The sequence below is a fragment of the Trichomycterus rosablanca genome, chromosome 4, assembly GCF_030014385.1.
Source record: "Trichomycterus rosablanca isolate fTriRos1 chromosome 4, fTriRos1.hap1, whole genome shotgun sequence".
In the NCBI taxonomy this organism is placed as follows: Eukaryota; Metazoa; Chordata; class Actinopteri; order Siluriformes; family Trichomycteridae; genus Trichomycterus; species Trichomycterus rosablanca.
Genome location: NC_085991.1, coordinates 28,117,583 through 28,137,336, shown reverse-complemented (window position 1 = coordinate 28,137,336; position 19,754 = coordinate 28,117,583). Strand labels below are relative to the sequence as shown.

Genomic DNA, 19,754 nt, shown 5'->3' with positions numbered 1-19,754 from the left:
GTACTTTTCTGCATTAATGCTGCCATCACAGAAGTGTAAATGACTTTTGCCAAGGGCACTGACTTGGACTTGTTTCTGATAAGTCTGGATGGTCCTTTTTGTCTTTGGTACACAGCGTCCATTTTCTCCAAAAAAGACCTGGAATGCTGATTCATCTGACCACAATACAAGTTTCCACTGTGTGATGGTCCGTCCTAGATGCCTCCGAGCTCAGAGAAGTCGATGCCGCTTTTGGACATGGTTAACATAAGGCTTCTTTTTTGCACAGTAAAGTTTTAAGTGGCATTTGTGCATGTAACTCTGTATTGTAGTGCTTGACAAAGGTTTGCCAAAGTAATCCCTCACCCATGTGGTTATATCAGCCATTGTTGAGTGGCGGTTCTTGATGCAGTGCCGTCTGAAGATCTAAGATCACGGGCATTCAGCTTAAGCTTGCGCCCTTGGCCTTTACGCACTGAAATTCCTCCCGTTTCTTTGAATCATTTAATGATATTATGCACTGTAGAGGGAGAAATATGCTAATCTCTTCCAATCTTTCTTTGAGGTACATTGTTATTAAACATTTTAATCATTTTCTCACACATTTGTTGACAAACTGGAGATCCTCTGATCATCTTTGTGTATCAAAGACTAAAACATTGTAGATCAGCGGTGCTTCAGGTGGGATAAGGCGTAGTTATTGTAACAGAATTTGCGTTAACGGCGCTATTTTTTTTAATCGCGTTAAATTGAGATCGCGTTAATGCATTATTATCGCGTTAACTTCGACAGCCCTAATATATAAAATTTAGTTTTTTCTTTGTTTGGGTTTTTGTTGTTGTTAATATTTTTAATCTAAAATTTTGGGAAATTCCAAAGAGCTCTAAAATTTTTTACAGCTGTCGACAAGGTCACATACAAACACACACACACACACACACACACACACACAATCAGCTGTATAATAGGTCTTTTCAGTGCCTACCTTTCCATGACTGTAAACTTTTGACTTGTATTGCATAACTGTAGTCCGAGCAAGCATGTGTGGGATTGCCTTTGGATAGAAATGTGCTGTTTACTGGAGTGGGAGGTGTGATTGTACAAACTTAGATGGAACACAAGAGCCACTTCAGGCAAACATGCACACACAAGAAATTGCCTTATTTGGTAAGTGACCTCTATTTCTGTTGACCTTCACACAGCAACTTGTAGCTGTGTCGGCATAGTGACACTAGCTGGATTTTAAACAACATTGAGGTTGGTACTGCAATCCTCTCTGATGTGTTATTTTAATCCTCTTCCTCTTCACAGGACAACAATGCATTACAAGTCTCAGTGTTTCCATGGTGACATGACTCACAATAACTCTTTGATCGTACCTGCACCAGCTGGGAGATGTCTCACGGCAGCTATCTCATGCTGTCCGTTTGCCAAACAGCACTCAGTTTAGTGACTCCAGTGCTTCTATTCACCATAACACCTCCTTCATAACTTGTTGTGAAACACAGATGAGGATAACAAGCCTATTGTATGTCTTTAACACTTTAAATAAAACTCTTCAAAAGCAGATACATACTTTAATTACTGTCTAAAGATGAAGCATGGAGATACTATTGTTATCAAGCTGTGCTGTCAAGGATTGTTTTGGAAAATGACATATGACTCTTGCACTAACTGTGACATGCTGCAAGCTGTATGGTTAGCAGTAATTATAGGGACTGATGTATTGATAATGTGCCCGTGCACGTATACAAAGCCAGACACACATGCAGTCACAATTGCAATCGCCCACACACCGCTTTTGTAAGGGAGTGTGAGCTGCTTTTAAGCAACCTGTGGTTTGCTACTTATCCCAGGTAGAACATGAAAAGACACTTTGTCGGGGAGCTGTAGTGTTTTGCACATCACACAGATGTATAAAAACTTTGCTGGATTAATGGCAAGTAATACTTACACTAGCCCACCACAGCTGGATATACTGTTTAAATCTCCAGCATTGCTGTCAGCCTGTTGGGTGTCTGAAGGTGGAGGGGTTTGTCCGAGTTCTTGCGATGGATTGCCATCCTGTCCCAGGTGGCGACTCTTACTAGGATAAAGCACTGGTAAAACATAACATGAACATAAAACAAACATTTACTATGTATATACCGATATATAGCATATACCGATCAACCATAACATTAAAACCATCAGCTTATTTCTACACTCACTGTCCATTTCATCAGCTCCACTTACCATATAGAAGCACGTTGTAGTTCTACAATTACTGACTGTAGTCCATCTGTTTCTCTGCATGCTTTGTTAGCCCCCTTTAATGCTGTTTTTCAATGGTCCGGACCCCCACAGGACCACTACAGAGTAGATATTATTTAGGTGGTGGATCATTCTCAGCACTGCAGTGACACTGATATGGTGGTGGTGTGTTAGTGTGTGTTGTGCTGGTATGAGTGGATAAGACACAGCAGCGCTGATGGAGTTTTTAAACAACTCACTGTCACTGCTGGACTGAGAATAGTCCACCAACCAAAAGTCAATATGGGGTTGTTTTAGGGATGGTATTTGTCAGGTGATGTGCAGTACCTGTGTTTTCGCCATACAAAATAATTGCTTTTCTGCCCAAAGAGTTCAATTTTCATCTTATCACACCAGACCATCTTTTTCACAACTTCGAGCAGGCTGTCATATGACGATTTTCTAAGTGACCTCAGCTTGCTTTCATACCTCCCTGACCAATGTCCTTTCTGCACCAATGCCCAATTTTAGAAAGGTTCATAGCTGTGCCTGACTTCTTTCATTGCAAAATAATTGAGGCAACTGTGGTCCTGGCAACACTCAGAGCCTTAAATAATGTTCTATATCTTTTCTCTAATCTATGCCTTGCTGCAATTTGATTGTGGAGACAGCTACTTGGACTTCTTGATTTGGTATTTGTCCTGACAACGCTGAGTACATTGTGGACACTTACAGTCCCATATTCAGAGTGTTGTCCATTCAATTCAAATTGAGTTCAAACTCCAACTGAGTTGTAAACACATCTCAAGGATAATTAAAGCAACCAGAATACACAAAAGGGTTTGTATACTTTTGTAAATTAGAGATTAATTAATAAATCATTGTGTAAATCATTTAGTTATTTTGAATTATTGAGTTGTTTATTTTTTGTGTGCTAATAATTTGATTTGTCTAATTGAACGTGTCACACTACAGGTGTACTGACTGAAAGTATGTTTTGAACCCAGGTTTCCATGGACACACAACTGCACTGTTCTGGTTCATTAGGACCTGGGTTCAGTCCTTGCCATTTGTGTATTGTTTGTGGGGATTTTTGCATGTTTCCACATGTCAACGTCATTTTCTTTTTTGTATCCATGTCTTACCTTCCAAAAAGTAATGTATCCCTGCTATGAATTGCCTTCGTGTCCAGCATGTGTTTCTGGGTGGTCTGACACACCCAGGTCACCCAGGATGAAGCGTTTAATAAAATTAATTAAATGAAAGAACAAAACTAAGTATTAATTTTAGTTTGTGCTTTATTCACATTTTTCTCTATATGCTGTTCATGAACTGACATGACAAAACCAAACTCAGTATATAAAAGCATCTCTGTAAATGCAAATCTTAAAGTCATGTATCATATGCAAAAACTTATTTTTAATACACAGTGATAATATATAGTCTGTTGATTGTGACAGTAACATACACTGATTGACCATAACATTAAAACCACCTCCTTGTTTCTACACTCACTGTCTATTTTATCAGCTCCACTTAAGATATAGAAGCACTTTGAAGTTCTACAATTACTGACTGTAGTCCATCTGTTTCTCTACATACCTTTTTAGCCTGCTTTTACCCTGTTCTTCAATGGTCAGGAGCACCACAGAGCAGGTATTATTTGGGTGTTGGATCATTCTTTGGGTGTTAGTGTGTGTTGTGCTGGTATGAGTGGATCAGACACAGCAGCGCTGCTGGAGTTTTTAAATACCGTGTCCACTCACTGTCCACTCTATTAGACACTCCTACCTAGTTGGTCCACCTTGTAGATGTAAAGTCAGAGACGATTGCACATCTATTGCTGCTGTTTGAGTTGGTCATCTTCTAGACCTTCATCAGTGGTCACAGGACGCTGCCCACGGGGCACTGTTGGCTGGATATTCTTGGTTGGTGGACTATTCTCAGTCCAGCAGTGACAGCATATACAGTGGGGCCAAAAAGTATTTAGTCAGCCACTGAAGTTCTCCTACTTAGAAAGATTAGAGAGGTCTGTAATTTTCATCATAGGTACACTTCAACTATGAGAGACGAAATGAGAAAAGAAATCCAGGAAATCACTTTGTAGGATTTTTAAAGAATTTATTTGTAAATTATGGTGGAAAATAAGTATTTGGTCAATAACAAAAGTTCAGCTCAATACTTTGTAACATAACCTTTGTTGGCAATGACAGAGGTGAAACGTTTCCTGTAAGTCTTCACCAGGTTTGCACACACTGTAGCTGGTATTTTGGCCCATTCCTCCATGCAGATCTCCTCTAGAGCAGTGATGTTTTGGGGCTGTCGCTGGGCAACACGGACTTTCAACTCCCTCCACAAATTTTCTATGGGGTTGAGGTCTGGAGACTGGCTAGGCCACTCCAGGACCTTGAAATGCTTTTTACGGAGCCACTCCTTCGTTGCCCGAGCGGTGTGTTTGGGATCATTGTCATGCTGGAAGACCCAGCCACGTTCCATCTTCAATGCTCTCACTGATGAAAGGAGGTTTTGGCTTAAAATCTCACGATACATGGCCCCGTTCATTCTTCCCTTAACACGGATCAGTCGTCCTGTCCCCTTTGCTGAAAAACAGCCCCAAAGCATTATGTTTCCACCCCCATGCTTCACAGTAGGTATGGTGTTTACTCAGCATTCTTCTTTCTCCAAACACGATGAGTTGAGTTTTTACCAAAAAGTTCCATTTTGGTTTCATCTGACCACATGATATTCTCCCAATCCTTTTCTGGATCATCCATATGCTCTCTGGCAAACTTCAGACGGGACTGGACATGTACTGGCTTAAGCAGGGGGACACGCCTGGCACTGCAGGATTTGAGTCCCTCTCGGCGTAGTGTGTTACTGATGGTAGCCTTTGTTACTTTGGTCCCAGCTCTCTGCAGGTCATTCATCAGGTCCCTCCGTGTAGTTCTGGGATTTTTGCTCACCCTTCTCATGATCATTTTGACCCCACGGGATCAAGGGAGATTATCAATGGTCTTGTATGTCTTCCATTTTCTTACAATTGCTCCCACAGTTGATTTATTCACACCAACCTGCTTGCCTATTGTAGATTCACTCTTCCTAGCCTGGTGCAGGTCTACAGTTTTCTTCCTGGTGTCCTTCAACAGCTCTTTGGTCTTGGCCATGGTTGAGTTTGGAGTCTGACTGTTTGAGGCTGTGGACAGGTGTCTTTTATACAGATAACGATGTCAAACAGGTGCCATTAATACAGGTAACGAGTGGAGGACAGAAGAGCTTCTTAATGAAGAAGTTACAGGTCTATGAGAGCCAGAAATCTTGCTTGTTTGTTACTGACCAAATACTTACAGTATTTTCCACCATAATTTACAAATAAATTCTTTAAAAATCCTACAATGTGATTTCCTGGATTTTTTTTTTTCTCATTTCGTCTCTCATAGTTGAAGTGTACCTATGATGAAAATTACAGACCTCTCTCATCTTTCTAAGTAGGAGAACTTGCACAATCAGTGGCTGACTAAATACTTTTTGGCCCCACTGTACTGAAAAGGCTTTATCATCCATTTTAGGGACAGACTTGCCTAAAGCCACCTTGCAGGAATACTGGTTATTTACAGTGTTAAAAAACAAGTTCAAATTTTTTCCTACTCAGGGCCAACAATTAAGTCTTTTTTAAGCACTCCTTCAGCAATCATTGCCAATCATAAATCAAAACTCACTCTGATTGACCCACATTAGATGTAGGGAGGAGGATTTTACAAACCCTATTTTATAAAATAGCAATTAAAACAAGACTCTGTCATTTGTTCATTTTTTAACTGACAAAAGTACAATGAAAGGATTTCTAATATTTATCACTGATCAACTAAATGGTATTTTGTAAATAAACAAACTACTACTACATTTAAAAGGTTCAGTAGAACTGGATCAGCTCAATGATTCTTCTAATTATTGCATTTTACAAAATATCCCAGTGTTTTCCAGACATGGGATTTTTACTATTTTTTTAAACATTTTGTCTGGTCTGTTATTAAATTTAGTTGCTAAATCATCTGACACAATTTGATTTAAAATGAATTACAATAAAAAATTCCAGTTCCCAAAACAGACATAAGTCCCATTAGATGCATTTGCAAGTCCCATTAGGTGCATTTGCACATCTAGAGTGTCTTTGCTTCCTGATGGTGTCAGATGTTATAGACAAGCCACTGATGTGAGAGTGTTATAAATGATGAGCCGCCCCATAACAGATCTATATATAGCACAGTGGACTTCTGGACAGCTGTAGCAGACTAGCAGCTATTATCTTACTCTTTTAATAAGCTATTTGCAAGGATGTGTACGGATTTATTTAGTAGCTGACTGACTGTTATATTCTGTTATATCTGATGCTTGCATAACTACCATGTGAGGTAGTGCTTCAGTGTTGCCTTTAACCAGCTCCTGGAAAAACAAAAGCACTTCTCACAACAATGAATAAGCACAGTTACAGGTGAGGTTATACAAAATGTAAAATGTGCATGTGAAACTGTCCTGGTAAAGATATACATATAAATGAGCAGTTTATCTGGTTTCACTATTTTCAGGTATGTATTTGTGTATATACATTTTTTATTTAGTGTATAAACTAATAAACACTACTAATAACATTTCTCCTAAATCCTGAAAGTGACATCTGGTTAAAATAAAATATATATATGCAGGGTTTTCAGACCATAGTTAATATTAATTTATAGAACACAATATAGGAAGAGTTCAGAAATCAGTATTTGGTGACATAATGCCCATTTTTGAACACAGCCTTCAATATTGGTTTGCATGCGCTCCAATAGTCTTTAACATTGTGTAGGAGACCCTGCCCTGTCCTACAGTTGTTAAGTAACAGGTGACAGTTGGTGGTTATCTTGGTCAGTAAAGAGTTTGTTTTCACCCACTCTCCATCTGTAGCGTTGTTGTCCCCAGTGTCTGCTGCTTCACCTTGTTTTAAATGGAAGCAACCTGACACTTACTGTAGCTCTCTGCCAGTAGAGCCAGAACTGAATTCTTCTTTTTCTTCATTAAAACATTTTCTTTAACATGGTCAGTAGTTATTTTAATTCAATTTTTTTATGTACTTCTACCACCAATTTTTGCCCCTAATGGTTCTAATGAAAGATAATAGTAATGACCTCATCAGTGGTTTTAAACCTGTCCTTTTTTTAAAAAGGATGGGTTTGTTTGATTATGAAATCAGTACCTCTGTGGTTTCTTTTTTTTTCCAAAGCTGAAAGTGTTTGTTTGAATTTATGTGCATTTAGTCACAAGAGCTTTTGTGAGGTCAGCCAAGAAGTCCAATTAAAAGGTCAACCTTACACTATGACACTAATTTCACAAAGTTCGATTGTTGATTGAGTGTTTATAAAATACATTTGCTTCTTGACCTTCTTATTTTTATTAATTTTTTCATTATTATTATTATTTTTTTTTTTATAGTTTGGTCAGATAAGCGCTGATGTGTCTCTTGATTATCATGGCCTTTGTCTTGTTTCTTTGTTTAATCAAACAATGAACACTTAGCATTTCTTATGTAATATACTGTATATCTGCAGTCGTTTCAATGTTTTGAATTGCTTTTAAAATTTAGCTTTTTGATCTGAATGGATGGCTTGTCACTGAGCCCTTGAAAAATGTGCTTGCTGTGGCCATTTTTATGCCTCACGTTGTAGAAGAAATGTTTAAGATAAGCAAGCTTTATATTCTAGAATGCTGGCTGAAACGTGTTTAATTAGCTCAAGGAAATTACCAATTAAATTTGGTTTATTGGTTGAGTGTGTAACCGGGAGGCATCGGGTCGCCTCACAGCAATAAGGTCCTGGGTTCAATCCCCAGGTGGGGAGGTCCGGGTTCTTTCTGTGTGGAGTTTGCATGTTCTCCATATGTCTGTGTGGGTTTCCTCCAGTTTCCTCCCACAGCCCAAAGACATGCAAGTGAGCTGAATTGGAGATACAAAATTGTCCATGACTGTGTTTGACATTTAACTTGTGAACTGATGAATCGTGTGTGAGGAGTAATTACCTGTGATAAAATGAGTGTGTAACCACTCTTTACAAATATTGTATGAATGTATAATAACATTACATTTCCAAATAACAGATTTATGTTTTAACTTATGCTTTATTTAATGAAATAAAATAATTAGTTGTTGGGAAAGTGCAATAATAAATAATCCAAGTAATCCAAAACGAAGCAATTGCTTTTTTACACACCACTGTGCACATATTTATCATCTAATGAATGTATTAGGACCAGGTCAGTCACAGTAATCCAGTCACAGTAATCTTTGTAATCAACAGTAATCGACCAGTTAGCGTGTTGCTTACTGCGCATGATCTGAACATGAGCTCTTCAGCTTCAGTGTGAGTTCTCACTAAGGGGGGCACAGAAAGCTGAAGGACAGTGTTGGAGAAAGTACCTGCTTGTAGACTAAAAGTTTTTCTACTATTATTTTAAACATGCATTAGATGAAATGATCTGCACATTTGAAGAGGACAGCAGTGTTTGGTTCACTTATTCGTGCTACACCGCCACGCTTGCGCAGTTCAGGACGCTGGACAGCGAACGCGGCGCATCTACTTTTTGGAGTTTGGTTCTTTACAAATGAGACAGGTAATTCGTGGTAAATCAGGTGTGTTCCAGGATGTTTCAGTCACTTAGATGCATCTTGTGGAGATTTCTGAATTAAGTCATGGACTTGGTGGAAATAGCTCTCGCGCTTTTCATCGTGGTGGTCGCGACGGTGTCGTTGCTGTCCAACTTGCTGGTGTTGCTATGTTTTGCGCACAGCAGCGAGATACGCAGGCAAGTACCGGGCATCTTCACCACCAACCTGTCCTTCTGCAATCTGCTCATCACGGTGCTGAACATGCCTTCCACGCTGATCGGGATCGTAAAGGACCAGCAGCCTTTCGGGGACTGCTTATGCCGCGCGGTGAGCTTTTTGGAGACTTTCCTGACCGCCAACGCGATGCTGAGCATGGCAGCGCTGAGCATTGATCGCTGGATCGCAGTGGTGTTTCCGCTGAGTTACTCGAGTAAGATGCGCTGCAGGGATGCCCTGCTGATGGTGTGCTATGCCTGGATCCATTCCCTGGCTTTCTCTGTGGTAGCACTGCTGCGCTCCTGGCTGGATTACAGTCGCGCATACGCATCGTGCACCCTGCGCCTGAACAGTGAGAGCGCACGCTCCGACTACGCTGCGTTCACTGTAGCCTTCCATGCTGCCAGCTTCATGCTTTCACTGCTCGTACTGTGTGTTACCTACCTGAAAGTGCTGAAAGTAGCCAGGTTTCACTGCAAACGGATCGACATTATAACCATGCAGACGCTTTTCTTACTGGTCGACATACATCCAAGGTATTCAATCTGCTTAGTGTTTCATCCACAAAAAAAATCTGTTTATAACTATAAAAATTTAGCATAAAACTCACGATCTTATGAATGAGTGTTTAACTATGAGTCTTTGAGCTTTTTTTGTTCAAGTTAGGCCATGTCATGCAACACATTATGAAAACATTGTAAATACATATACATTTTACATTTAGTTTAACATCATACTTTGTTTTGGTTATTGGTTTTTAATTAATTAGAAACTTAGATGGAAAAATTTAAGTGTTTTAGTTTACACAAAAATCATGTGATAAACATAATCCAACAAATATAATCTATTTAAATAAGTATTAATTAATATGAATTATAATAAATTTAATAAATAATATTTTATAATTGTTTTATTATATTGTAGTTATATTATTATTATTGTTATTATTATTATTATTATTATTATTATTATTATTATTATCAAAGGCAGTGATAGCTCAGTGGTTAAGGTACTGGACTAGTAATCAAAAGGTTGCTGGTTCAAGCCCCACCACCACCAAGTTGCCACTGTTGGGCCCCTGAGCAAGGCCCTTAACCCTCAATTGCTCAAAAAATGTGTTCAGTCATAATTGTAAGTCACTCTGGATAAAAGCGTCTGCTAAATGCCGAAATTGTAAATGTATATATTACTGTTGTTGTTGTTTTATGTTGCTTCATACAAACCCAATTTCCAAAAAGTATCTGTAAAATGCAGTAGAAAAAAGAATCTGTGATTTGTTCATTCTTCTGGCTCCTTATTTAACTGACAAAAGTCCCACAGTCCAAAGACATGCAAGTGAGGTGAATTGGAGATACTAAATTGTCCATGACTGTGTTTGATATAACCTTGTGAATTGATGAACCTTGTGTAATGAGTAACTACCGTTCCTGTCATGAATGTAACCAAAGTGTAAAACATGATGTTAAAATCCTAATACACAAACAAACTGACAAAATTAGGAAGAAAATATTTCAGATGTTTACACTGATCAACTTAATATTATATTGTGAATATAAATACATTTTAAATTTAATGCAACAGATGCAATGTTGGGAAAGAGGCATGTCTACCCCTTGTGTTTTATTACCTTTTTACACATACTTTATACACACAGTATAGTAAGAGAGAGAGCGTAAGAAATTTGGCATGTTCACCCCATGTCCATGGGTTTCCTCATGGTACAGTTTCCTAGACAAATCTAGATTGACTTTAGGTGGTCATAGGCTACTAGTTTACTAATACAGTGTTCATTAGAACCCTTTAGATGATGATTTAATGAACTGACAAAGTGATTTTCAGCACTAATGATTCAGCTGTGCATTAATCACGTTTGAATCACACCGTGTTTGCATGTGATCTCATGTCTGTATATTGCATGCTGTTTGTTTGCAGTGTTAAACAGCGCTGTTTGGCTGAGCAGAAGCGAAGGAAACAGCGTGCCACCAAGAAAATTAGTATTTTTATCGGATCCTTTATAATCTGTTTTGCTCCATATGTCATAACCAGGTAGGTTATACTTCAACTAAAATTGCTGTAGAATTTATAACTATTATTGGTGCTCTGATATTGCTAAAATCTCTAAAAAATTTTATATTGAGTACAAGATGATGTAAAGGCATATTGTAAAAACCTGTTCTTTTAAATATGCACCAAATGTACAATTATGTGCGAACGTTTGGGCACTAACAATCAAAATACATTTGTTAACACGTTTACTTAAAGTTCTTCAGTGAGACCAACCTCTATTCAGCTTCTGTTTTTGACTGTCACATTTTCTTCCAGAATTTGCTGATATTTACTGAAATCTGTTCTTCTACCTATCAGTGCAGTGTTTCCTTTGCCACCAGCTGCCACACATATCCAATTCATGATTTACTGCCATACTAAGTAACTGGTATTGTGTTCTTTTTATTAAATGCTTTCTTTTTTCACCAAAAATACCCATGGTGACTGTGACCAAACATTTCCAGCTTTACAAAAAGTCCCTGACTTATCTACAGTTGCAATCAGAAATATCAAACCCCCTAAAGAAAATACAACTTATAACTTTAAACTTTTCGTCAAGGTTTGATTTTGCTGTAAATTAAAGTATTTATCAGTTGAATGATACAGCAAGTAAACAAAGAAGCACAGGAAGGGTCAAGTGAAATACACCAGAAGAAATTTGGATAGGCATACAAAAACCTGGGTCACAGTTGTGTGGAGTGGCAAATTAAAACTCGAACTGTTGGCCATATGGGTCAGCAGTGTGTCTGGTCACAATGAGGTTGAGGCTTATGTCCAGAAGATTATTATTCTCAAGCATGGAGGTTGGTCAGTGACAATGTGGGAATGATTTATGCTGATAGAACTGGCAACCTTAGGCATGTGACTGGCATCCTGGATTCACAGAAATACCAAGGCATTTTTGAGGAGAAATGTTATGCTTTTTGTGACATTAAATTGAACCTTGATACTTGTACTTTCCAGTAAGAATATCCTGGAGTGACCTTCTTACTCCCCAGATTTAAATCCCATGGAAAATGTTAGTGGGATTAAAAAAGCAGCACTAAAGCCATTAAAACTAAATGAGCTGAAAGCTTTAAATGTAAAGAATAGTTGAAGATTCCACAAGAGAGGTTTTAGAAGCTTGTCAGAACTGATCAAAATCAGCTTATTAAAGGCTATTAAAGCAAAAGGATGTTCCACCAAGTACTGAGGCTGGGAGTTGAATAATAATGCACATGGACATTTGTCAAGAGAACTATAGATGCTTTATATTTAAATATTTATATTTTAGAATTATTTTAAGAATTTGCACTTGATGTCTTTTAAAATGACAAGCTTAGACAAGCTTAGGAGAAATCTGTCCACCTTTTCTTTACCTTCCTATCTATTTTTTTATTATTATTTACTTTGTGTTGTGCTTCCACTCATAGAAAACAATTGCCTTATCTTGTAAAAATATTACTAAATAATTAACTCATAGACCAGGTAGTGTTGGTGGGGCACAAATTCAGATCCTTGGTTTGATTCTTGCTCTGTTTAGTTAGTTTGTTTAAAGTTTTTTGCATTTTTTCCTCATGTCTAAGTGGGTTTTTATGTGGTACTGCATTTTTTTGCTACATCCCAAAAGCATGCCATTATGATTGGCTATTATGTGCTGTAAAAAGTCTTAGTGAGGGCAAATAGATGGAGACAGTGTGTTAAAACTGGCATCTTGTCTAGGCTGTCTGCGTGAGTTTCCTCTGGTACCTAGGTTTCTTCCAACCTCTCAAAACAAGTGATAGGTGAATAGGTTACACTTAATTGTCCCTAGGTGTGAATCAGTGGCGGCTGCTGGTCTTTCAAAGAGGGGAAGCTCATTGTTGGCTTACATCATAAAATTTGTCAATTTATTTATACATAAATTCTGCCCTCCGTTCCTTTTCAAGAAAATGGCCTAAAATGGGTTGCAGTTTGTCTTTCGACTTCACTCGCAAAATCCGCGATGGGACTGAAGCTCCCAGTGATTAAGTGATGGTGTAGAGATCAAAATAGCTGTCAATCAAAACGGGATTCAGCCTTTCGACTGATCCTCCATTCATCTTGCAGAAGCTCAGCGTCCAGACCCGCCCACAGCTCCATTCACCCCCAGAGACGCTCAGCGTCCGGGGGCGGGACAAAATCGTGGCATTCATCCAATGACCGGCGAGTTTCGAAGCAATGAAAAAAAACCTTTCCATGCAGTCCCACTGAAGTGAATAGACGCTCAGCTTCTGCGGGTAAATGCCTTGACGCTACGGGAATGTATGAGAAGTTCGAGTCAGTCGATTTGTGATATGTAGCTGATTCTGAACGAACTCGTCTTCGAGATGAATGTGTTCAAACGCATTTGTAGTCAATGAAATGTTAACACAACTGTACATATTTGACCATTTAATTTTTGACATTTTAGGGGAAGCTGAGCTTCCCTTGCAGTCTTAGAGAAATCACCACTGGTGTGAATGTGTAAGTGTGTTGCACTGCAATAAACTGGTGCCCTGCCCAGTATGTGTTCCTGCTTTATGCTCAGTATTTACAGGTGGTGCTGAAACCACCCAGGATGTGGCATGTTCTTCCTGTGTCTGTATGGACTTTATTCAAGCTCTCCAGTTTGATCCCACTTTCCAAAAACATGTCAGATGGACTGTCATTTCTTAATTAATCTTTTGGTTTTAGTAAGTGTGAATGAGTGAGTCAACATGTAATGCCCTGTGATGAACTACACAGTGTTCTTGAGCTCTACAGTGACCCTAACAGGGATAGAGCAAAAAAGTAAGATGAATATATGTACGAATTACCCATAGATCTACCTCAGATAGTGTTGATGCTGCACATTGCAAAGGTACTGGTTTTGAGCTATGCCTCTTCTTTATATGTTCTCTTATATAAACTTATAGAAACAATATGTCATTACTAGGTTAAGAAATGCACATCTTGACTATTTTAAGTCTATGTGAATTTTATGGTTTACTATTAAGCGTTCTTACAGTATATTTTATGTTCTCTGTTTTCTAGGCTGACAGAACTTCTTCCCTATGTGGATATAAACCGATACTGGGGCATTATCACCAAGTGCTTAACATACAGCAAGGCAGCTTCAGACCCCTTTGCATATTCCCTTCTGCGCCAACAGTACAAGAAAGTTCTGGTAGCGGTAGCCAACCGCCTGTTGAAACGGGATTTATACCCTTCCTCTGGACACAACAGCTCTCTGGACACAGAAAATGATTACTGTCTCCAACGAATCAGCTAGTGGTATTTATACACACACCAGAATATCCCAATGCCTTGATGACAATGGACAGTGAGATTTGTGATGATGATCGTGATGATGATCACCTAGATACAGCTGGAGATGTCAAGTCCTTGTTGTACTTGTTGTACATGTAGGCATATGCTCCAGATAGCAGTGGACACTTTGGCAATAGCTAAGGCAATACGTGACTAAACCAACATGTGCTTTGTTCACAGGGCACCCACACACAGACACATCAAAGAAAGGACAGAACAAGATAATTGAATCTCAATAGATCAACAGACATTGGCACCACTAGCATTGTGAGCTAAGCTGTTTTTTAGGGTTATCAAACATATTTTGTGAAAGCGCTCATATTACTGAGACTTCTAAAAATCTGAATGATGTTAATACTAGTAGGCAGTTTGCCAATTTATTTATGTTAACAGGGTACCTCAGTTGAATGATTGTAAATTTATTGTGAATTTACAAATGTACAAATCCATTAATATTGTGTTATTAGCTACCAGTCATCAAACATACAAAGTAGGAATCCATTCTCAGATTTTTTTTCAACTATTTTTTTTAGGCCGCTCAGGTGGCACAGCGGTAAAAACACACGCTGGAACCAGAGCTGGGATCTCAAATACATCATATCGAATCTCAGCTCTGCCTACCGGCTAAGGCTGAGCGGCCACATGAACAATGATTGGCCTGTTGTTCAGATTTGGGCGGGACTAAGCCGGATGGGGTCTCTCTCCCATGACTGGTGCAATTACGGCCTCTGCTGGCTGATTGATGGCACCTGCACAGAGATGAGAAAAGAGTGCTCTCAGGGTGTGTCCTCTCCGTACACAATGCTGAGCTGCACTGCACGCATCAAAGTGCAGGTGATAAAATGCATACGGCATGCTGCCCACGTGTTGGAGGGGGAGTGGGTTAGCTTTGTTCTCCTCAATCAGAGCAGGGATAGGGACTGGTGGAGAGGAAGCATGACGCAATCGGGCAGTTGGATGCGCTAAAAGGGAGAAAAAGGGGAGAAAATGCATAAACAAAATATATTTTTAAAAAAACAATCTTTTTTTAAAAAAATGGAATTTTACATTTGTATACTTCCATTCTTTAACGTGTATGACACTATAGCACCTCAAACTGGTTGTAACTGAATGTACTAGGCTCTTGTTACAGCAGCATATTGTGCACAAGTTGTATTTATTTAGGTAAAACTAGTAAGTAATTTGTACATTATAATGACATTAACAGTGTACACTGATATGTTTTATTCTGGAAGGCAAGTGTGTGTTATTAGAGCTAGTGAAATAACAAAGTGCTTTATACAACATTATTTGTGCCAGTCTTATTCAACATGTACTGTTCTGTAAACACTGTAAACAAAAGGAAACAGATAAACATAGCTGTGTTGTATTTTGAGTAAATGCCTCAATTAAAAAATAGCAATTTCATAGTCACAGTGAGTCTGGCCAACATCCCTTCAGCTCATCCATTTATATACAACAAGCCTTTTACCCTGTACTGTACAGTTAAGTCGTAAGACACGTAAGTCAAGGCAGATTTGTATTTTATTGATTGATACAAGTGTTCTTTTCGGTGACAGTGAGTCAAATGCTGTTGAGTTCTTTACTCATTCGAATAAGGCTACTTCATCATGCTGATGCTTTTTCTTTGTCTTTATGATTAGCAACAGTCCTAAGATGAGCTTTAAAATGCCGATTTTAAAACTGGTAATTCTGTGGCAGCCTCCAAACCCAAAGTGATATAGTAGAGCTCACTTGAATTTAAATAGGGAAACTTTGCCTGTAGCTTCTAATTAGTAGCAGACCTAGGGTCTCTGTGTGTTTTTTTTATTACATCTGACCATTTGAACATTTTTTAAATGCATTTTCTCCCCATTTACTGAGGAGTTCAGAAACTTGGTGCTGGTGTGCCAGCGGAATATCCTGCTGCGCCACCTGGGCGCGACCATATTAACATTTGTTTGGCATAAGATGGTATTTTGGTTTTTTTTCTGACCTTGGACAATACACCTTTGTGTTATGTGTATATACCACTGTGTATATACTTTTTGTATTGGTATAGTCAAGCTAGCCCTATTTATAAGGACACAGAGAAGTAACTTACTGTAGATAAAAAGAAAAAAATTTAAATTAACAAACAAGTAGAAAGATCACTGATCAACTTTATTGTCCTTTGTAAATTTAAACACATTTAGAATCTAATGCCTGTAACACACTCAAAAAGTCAGGACAGGGCAAAAATAAAAGTAAAAGGTTACAATAGAATATTGTCGTTACATGGTGTTAAAACATACAACAATAAGCAGGTGAATTGGTAACAGGTGAGGGAATCATGATTGGGTATAAAAGGAGGATCCACCAAAGGCTCAACCTCTGAAACCAATGATGGGTTGTTGCTCACCATTTTGTGCCAAACTTTATAAAGGAATTGTCAATCAGGTAACTTAGGTCTTTTACCATATACTGTATATAATATTGTGAAAAGATTCAGAGAATCTGCAGACATTTAGGCCAAGGCCAAAACCACAGTTGAATATGTATGACCCTCAAGCCCTTAGATGACATTGCTGACATTGATAAGAAACTGTCATGCTACTGTGATAAATATAGCCACATGGGTGTAGGAGTACTTCAGAAAACTGTTGTGACCTAACACAGTCTACCACTGCATCAGTAAATGCAACCTGAAACTCCATTACACAAAGAGAAAGCTGTTTATCAATTCCATACATAATTACCACTAAATTCTCTGTGCCCAAGCTTATCTCAGATAGACTGAAAGACAGTGGAAACATGTGCTGTGGTCAATAAAGTCCACGTTTCAGCTTGTTTTCAGAAAAAAAACAGACATCAAGTTCTCTGAGCCAAATACAAAAAAGACATTTCAAATTATTAGCAGTAAAAAGTGAAAAAAATCAGTGTCTATGGCATGAGTGACTTGCATATGTGTAAAGATACCATTGAAATTTTAGAGGGACGCATGCTGTTTGTTGGTATATACTAACAAGAAGCTAGGAGGCCATGCCAAAAAGTGAAATAACATTATAGAACTTTTTACACAGCCAAATTGATGAGTGTTTTACCTTGAGAAAAAAGTGTGAGGCAGTTATTTAGTTACAGTAATATTACAGAAATTAATCCATATTTATACTATACATGGTTGTGAGGGTCTGACGTGTGCCATCTTTTACAATCAATAAAGCTATTCCAAACTAACATGTACAGAATAAATTATACCTTTTTGTGATAACTTAGTGATGCTATTCAGTCCCAAATAAGTTAGTTGTGTTTTTGAGGGTGTAACAGCTGGTTGGGCAGTGCCCCAGCACCCCTAATGAATAAAACGCCACTGATCTGGCCTCAAATGGAAATACCAGGCATGAATACACTTTTTACAGTGTACCACATACACCTAGGGGCAACTTAGAATGGTCTATTTTTTGCTTGTTTAGGGAATATCCAGAGAAAAGAGAGCAGAAATTTCTTGCAGACAGGGACCAAAGGCTAGAATCTAACCCAGATTCACAAAGAAATAGAAAAAGGACCTCTTGCATATTTTTCCTAAGGTTTCCAGGCCCTAGAACAATCTCAGCAAAGTCCCAGTGCAGGAAAGACAATTTGGGCGCCAAACAACAGGCACAATTATGTGCCTTTATGTAACATACGATTTAGTTAATATGATATTCCTCAACACATTCTTGTAACTTGGTTCTAAAAAGAATGTCTGTGTAGTGTTTGGGTTTCAGCTGAATTAAGTGATTACAGATGGCAGACATAAGAAAAAATAGTTCATGGCAGTGTTTTTATGTCTGTGTCTTGGGCGAGAGGATTAATTTTACAAGCTTTTTTCAAAGGAGAACTGAAAACCTAAAAGGTTTCTCATAAATATTGTAGACAATGTAACTTGTAAAGTTCTTTTAAACTTCTTTAAAAGTTATTAGTGCAGGAAAATAAATAAATGTTCTAGGTTACCAGTGTAACCAGTAGGTTATATTATCAAAACTAAACCCTAAGTTATGACAGTATGTAAAATACAAAATGCAACAAATTAATGAATAAATAAACAAAAGAAATAATTAAAAAATAAATCGTGATTCATAAGCTGCCCTTTACAAGTATTTAACTGAAAAAATATGAGATATTTAATGTTTTAAATTATCAACTTTATAGATTTTTTATTAGCTATTTACTAAATTTAGGACAGGGACAATGTAAACATAAAAAGTTTGTGGAATAATCAAAAACATCTATTCTGGAACTTTCTACAGGTAAACAGACAAACACTGGCTCGGGAATACCATAAAACCACTCATGCTGCAAAGTATGATGCAAAGTAGAGACAAGACCACCTTTCCTTTAGCTTTTTAAAATATTAAATGTCATGTTTTCTTTACCAAAGAGGTAAGGCACCATCTCAATTGTTAAGTTCAAAAGTCAACATCTGTCTTGCCGATGACCACAAAGTAGGTTGGTGATGTGTTGTATGATTTTCCCTGAAAATGCAGTGTATTCTGAAAGAATAGTTTGTATGTACAGTGGGGAAAATAAGTATTTGATCCCCTGCTGATTTTGTAAGTTTACCCCCTTACAAAGACTTGAACAGTCTATAATTTTTATGGAAGGTTTATTTTAACAGAGAGAGACAGAATATCCAGAAAAAAAAAACTTTAAATAAAGGTTATAAATTAATTTATATTTAATTAAGGGAAATAAGTATTTGATCCCCTACCAACCAGCAAGAATTGCAGGGACGTCAGGGACAAGATTGTAGACCTGCACAAGGCTGGAATGGGCTACAAGACCATCAGCAAGAAGCTTGGTGAGAAAGAGACCACTGTTGGCACGATAATTCGAAAATAGAAGAAATACAAGATCACAGTTAATCGCCCTCACTCTGGAGCTCCATGCAAGATCTCACCTCGTGGGGTAAGAATGATTCTGAGAAAGGTGAGGTCAGTCCAGAATTACACGGGAGGAGCTTGTCAATGATCTCAAGGGAGCTGGGAGCACAGTCACCAAGAAAACCATTAGTAACACACTTCGCCGTAATGGATTGAGATCCTGCAGTGCCCGCAAAGTCCCTCTGCTCCAGAAGGCTCATGTACAGGCCCGTCTGAAGTTTGCCAATGAACACCTGAATGATTCAGAGAAAGCTTGGGAGAATGTGATATGGTCAGATGAGACCAAAATTGAGCTCTTTGGCATGAACTCCACTCGCCGTGTTTGGAGGCAAAGAAATGCCCGGTGGGGATGGTGTTCTTGGGGTCATATCCAGCATTTCTCTGCTCCCAGCTCCCTTGAGATCATTGACAAGCTCCTCCAGTGTAATTCTGGGCTGACCTCACCTTTCTCAGAATCATTCTTACCCCACCAGGTG

General features: G+C 38.4%; 2 protein-coding genes across 2 annotated transcripts in view; one reads left to right on the top strand and one right to left on the bottom strand.

The window, feature by feature from the left end:
* The window catches only part of rpl34 (ribosomal protein L34), a 116,816-nt gene that overhangs the window by 48,300 nt on the left and 48,762 nt on the right, over nucleotides 1-19,754 (bottom strand). The window lies entirely within an intron of this gene.
* gpr78b (G protein-coupled receptor 78b) lies at nucleotides 8,933-14,360 on the top strand. The gene is made up of 3 exons (XM_062993154.1): nucleotides 8,933-9,600; nucleotides 10,997-11,110; nucleotides 14,123-14,360. The coding sequence occupies exons 1-3, from the start codon at nucleotides 8,933-8,935 to the stop codon at nucleotides 14,358-14,360; spliced, it is 1,020 nt and encodes a 339-aa protein (XP_062849224.1).

What these genes read in the sequence shown, in the direction of transcription:
- gpr78b (XM_062993154.1), top strand. Translation starts at nt 8,933, where the DNA reads ATGGACTTGGTGGAAATAGCTCTCGCGCTTTTCATCGTGGTGGTCGCG. An exon ending in CTGGTCGACATACATCCAAG is followed by an intron (nt 9,601 to 10,996) that starts GTATTCAATCTG and finishes GTTTGTTTGCAG; the next exon opens with TGTTAAACAGCGCTGTTTGG. An exon ending in GCTCCATATGTCATAACCAG is followed by an intron (nt 11,111 to 14,122) that starts GTAGGTTATACT and finishes TCTGTTTTCTAG; the next exon opens with GCTGACAGAACTTCTTCCCT.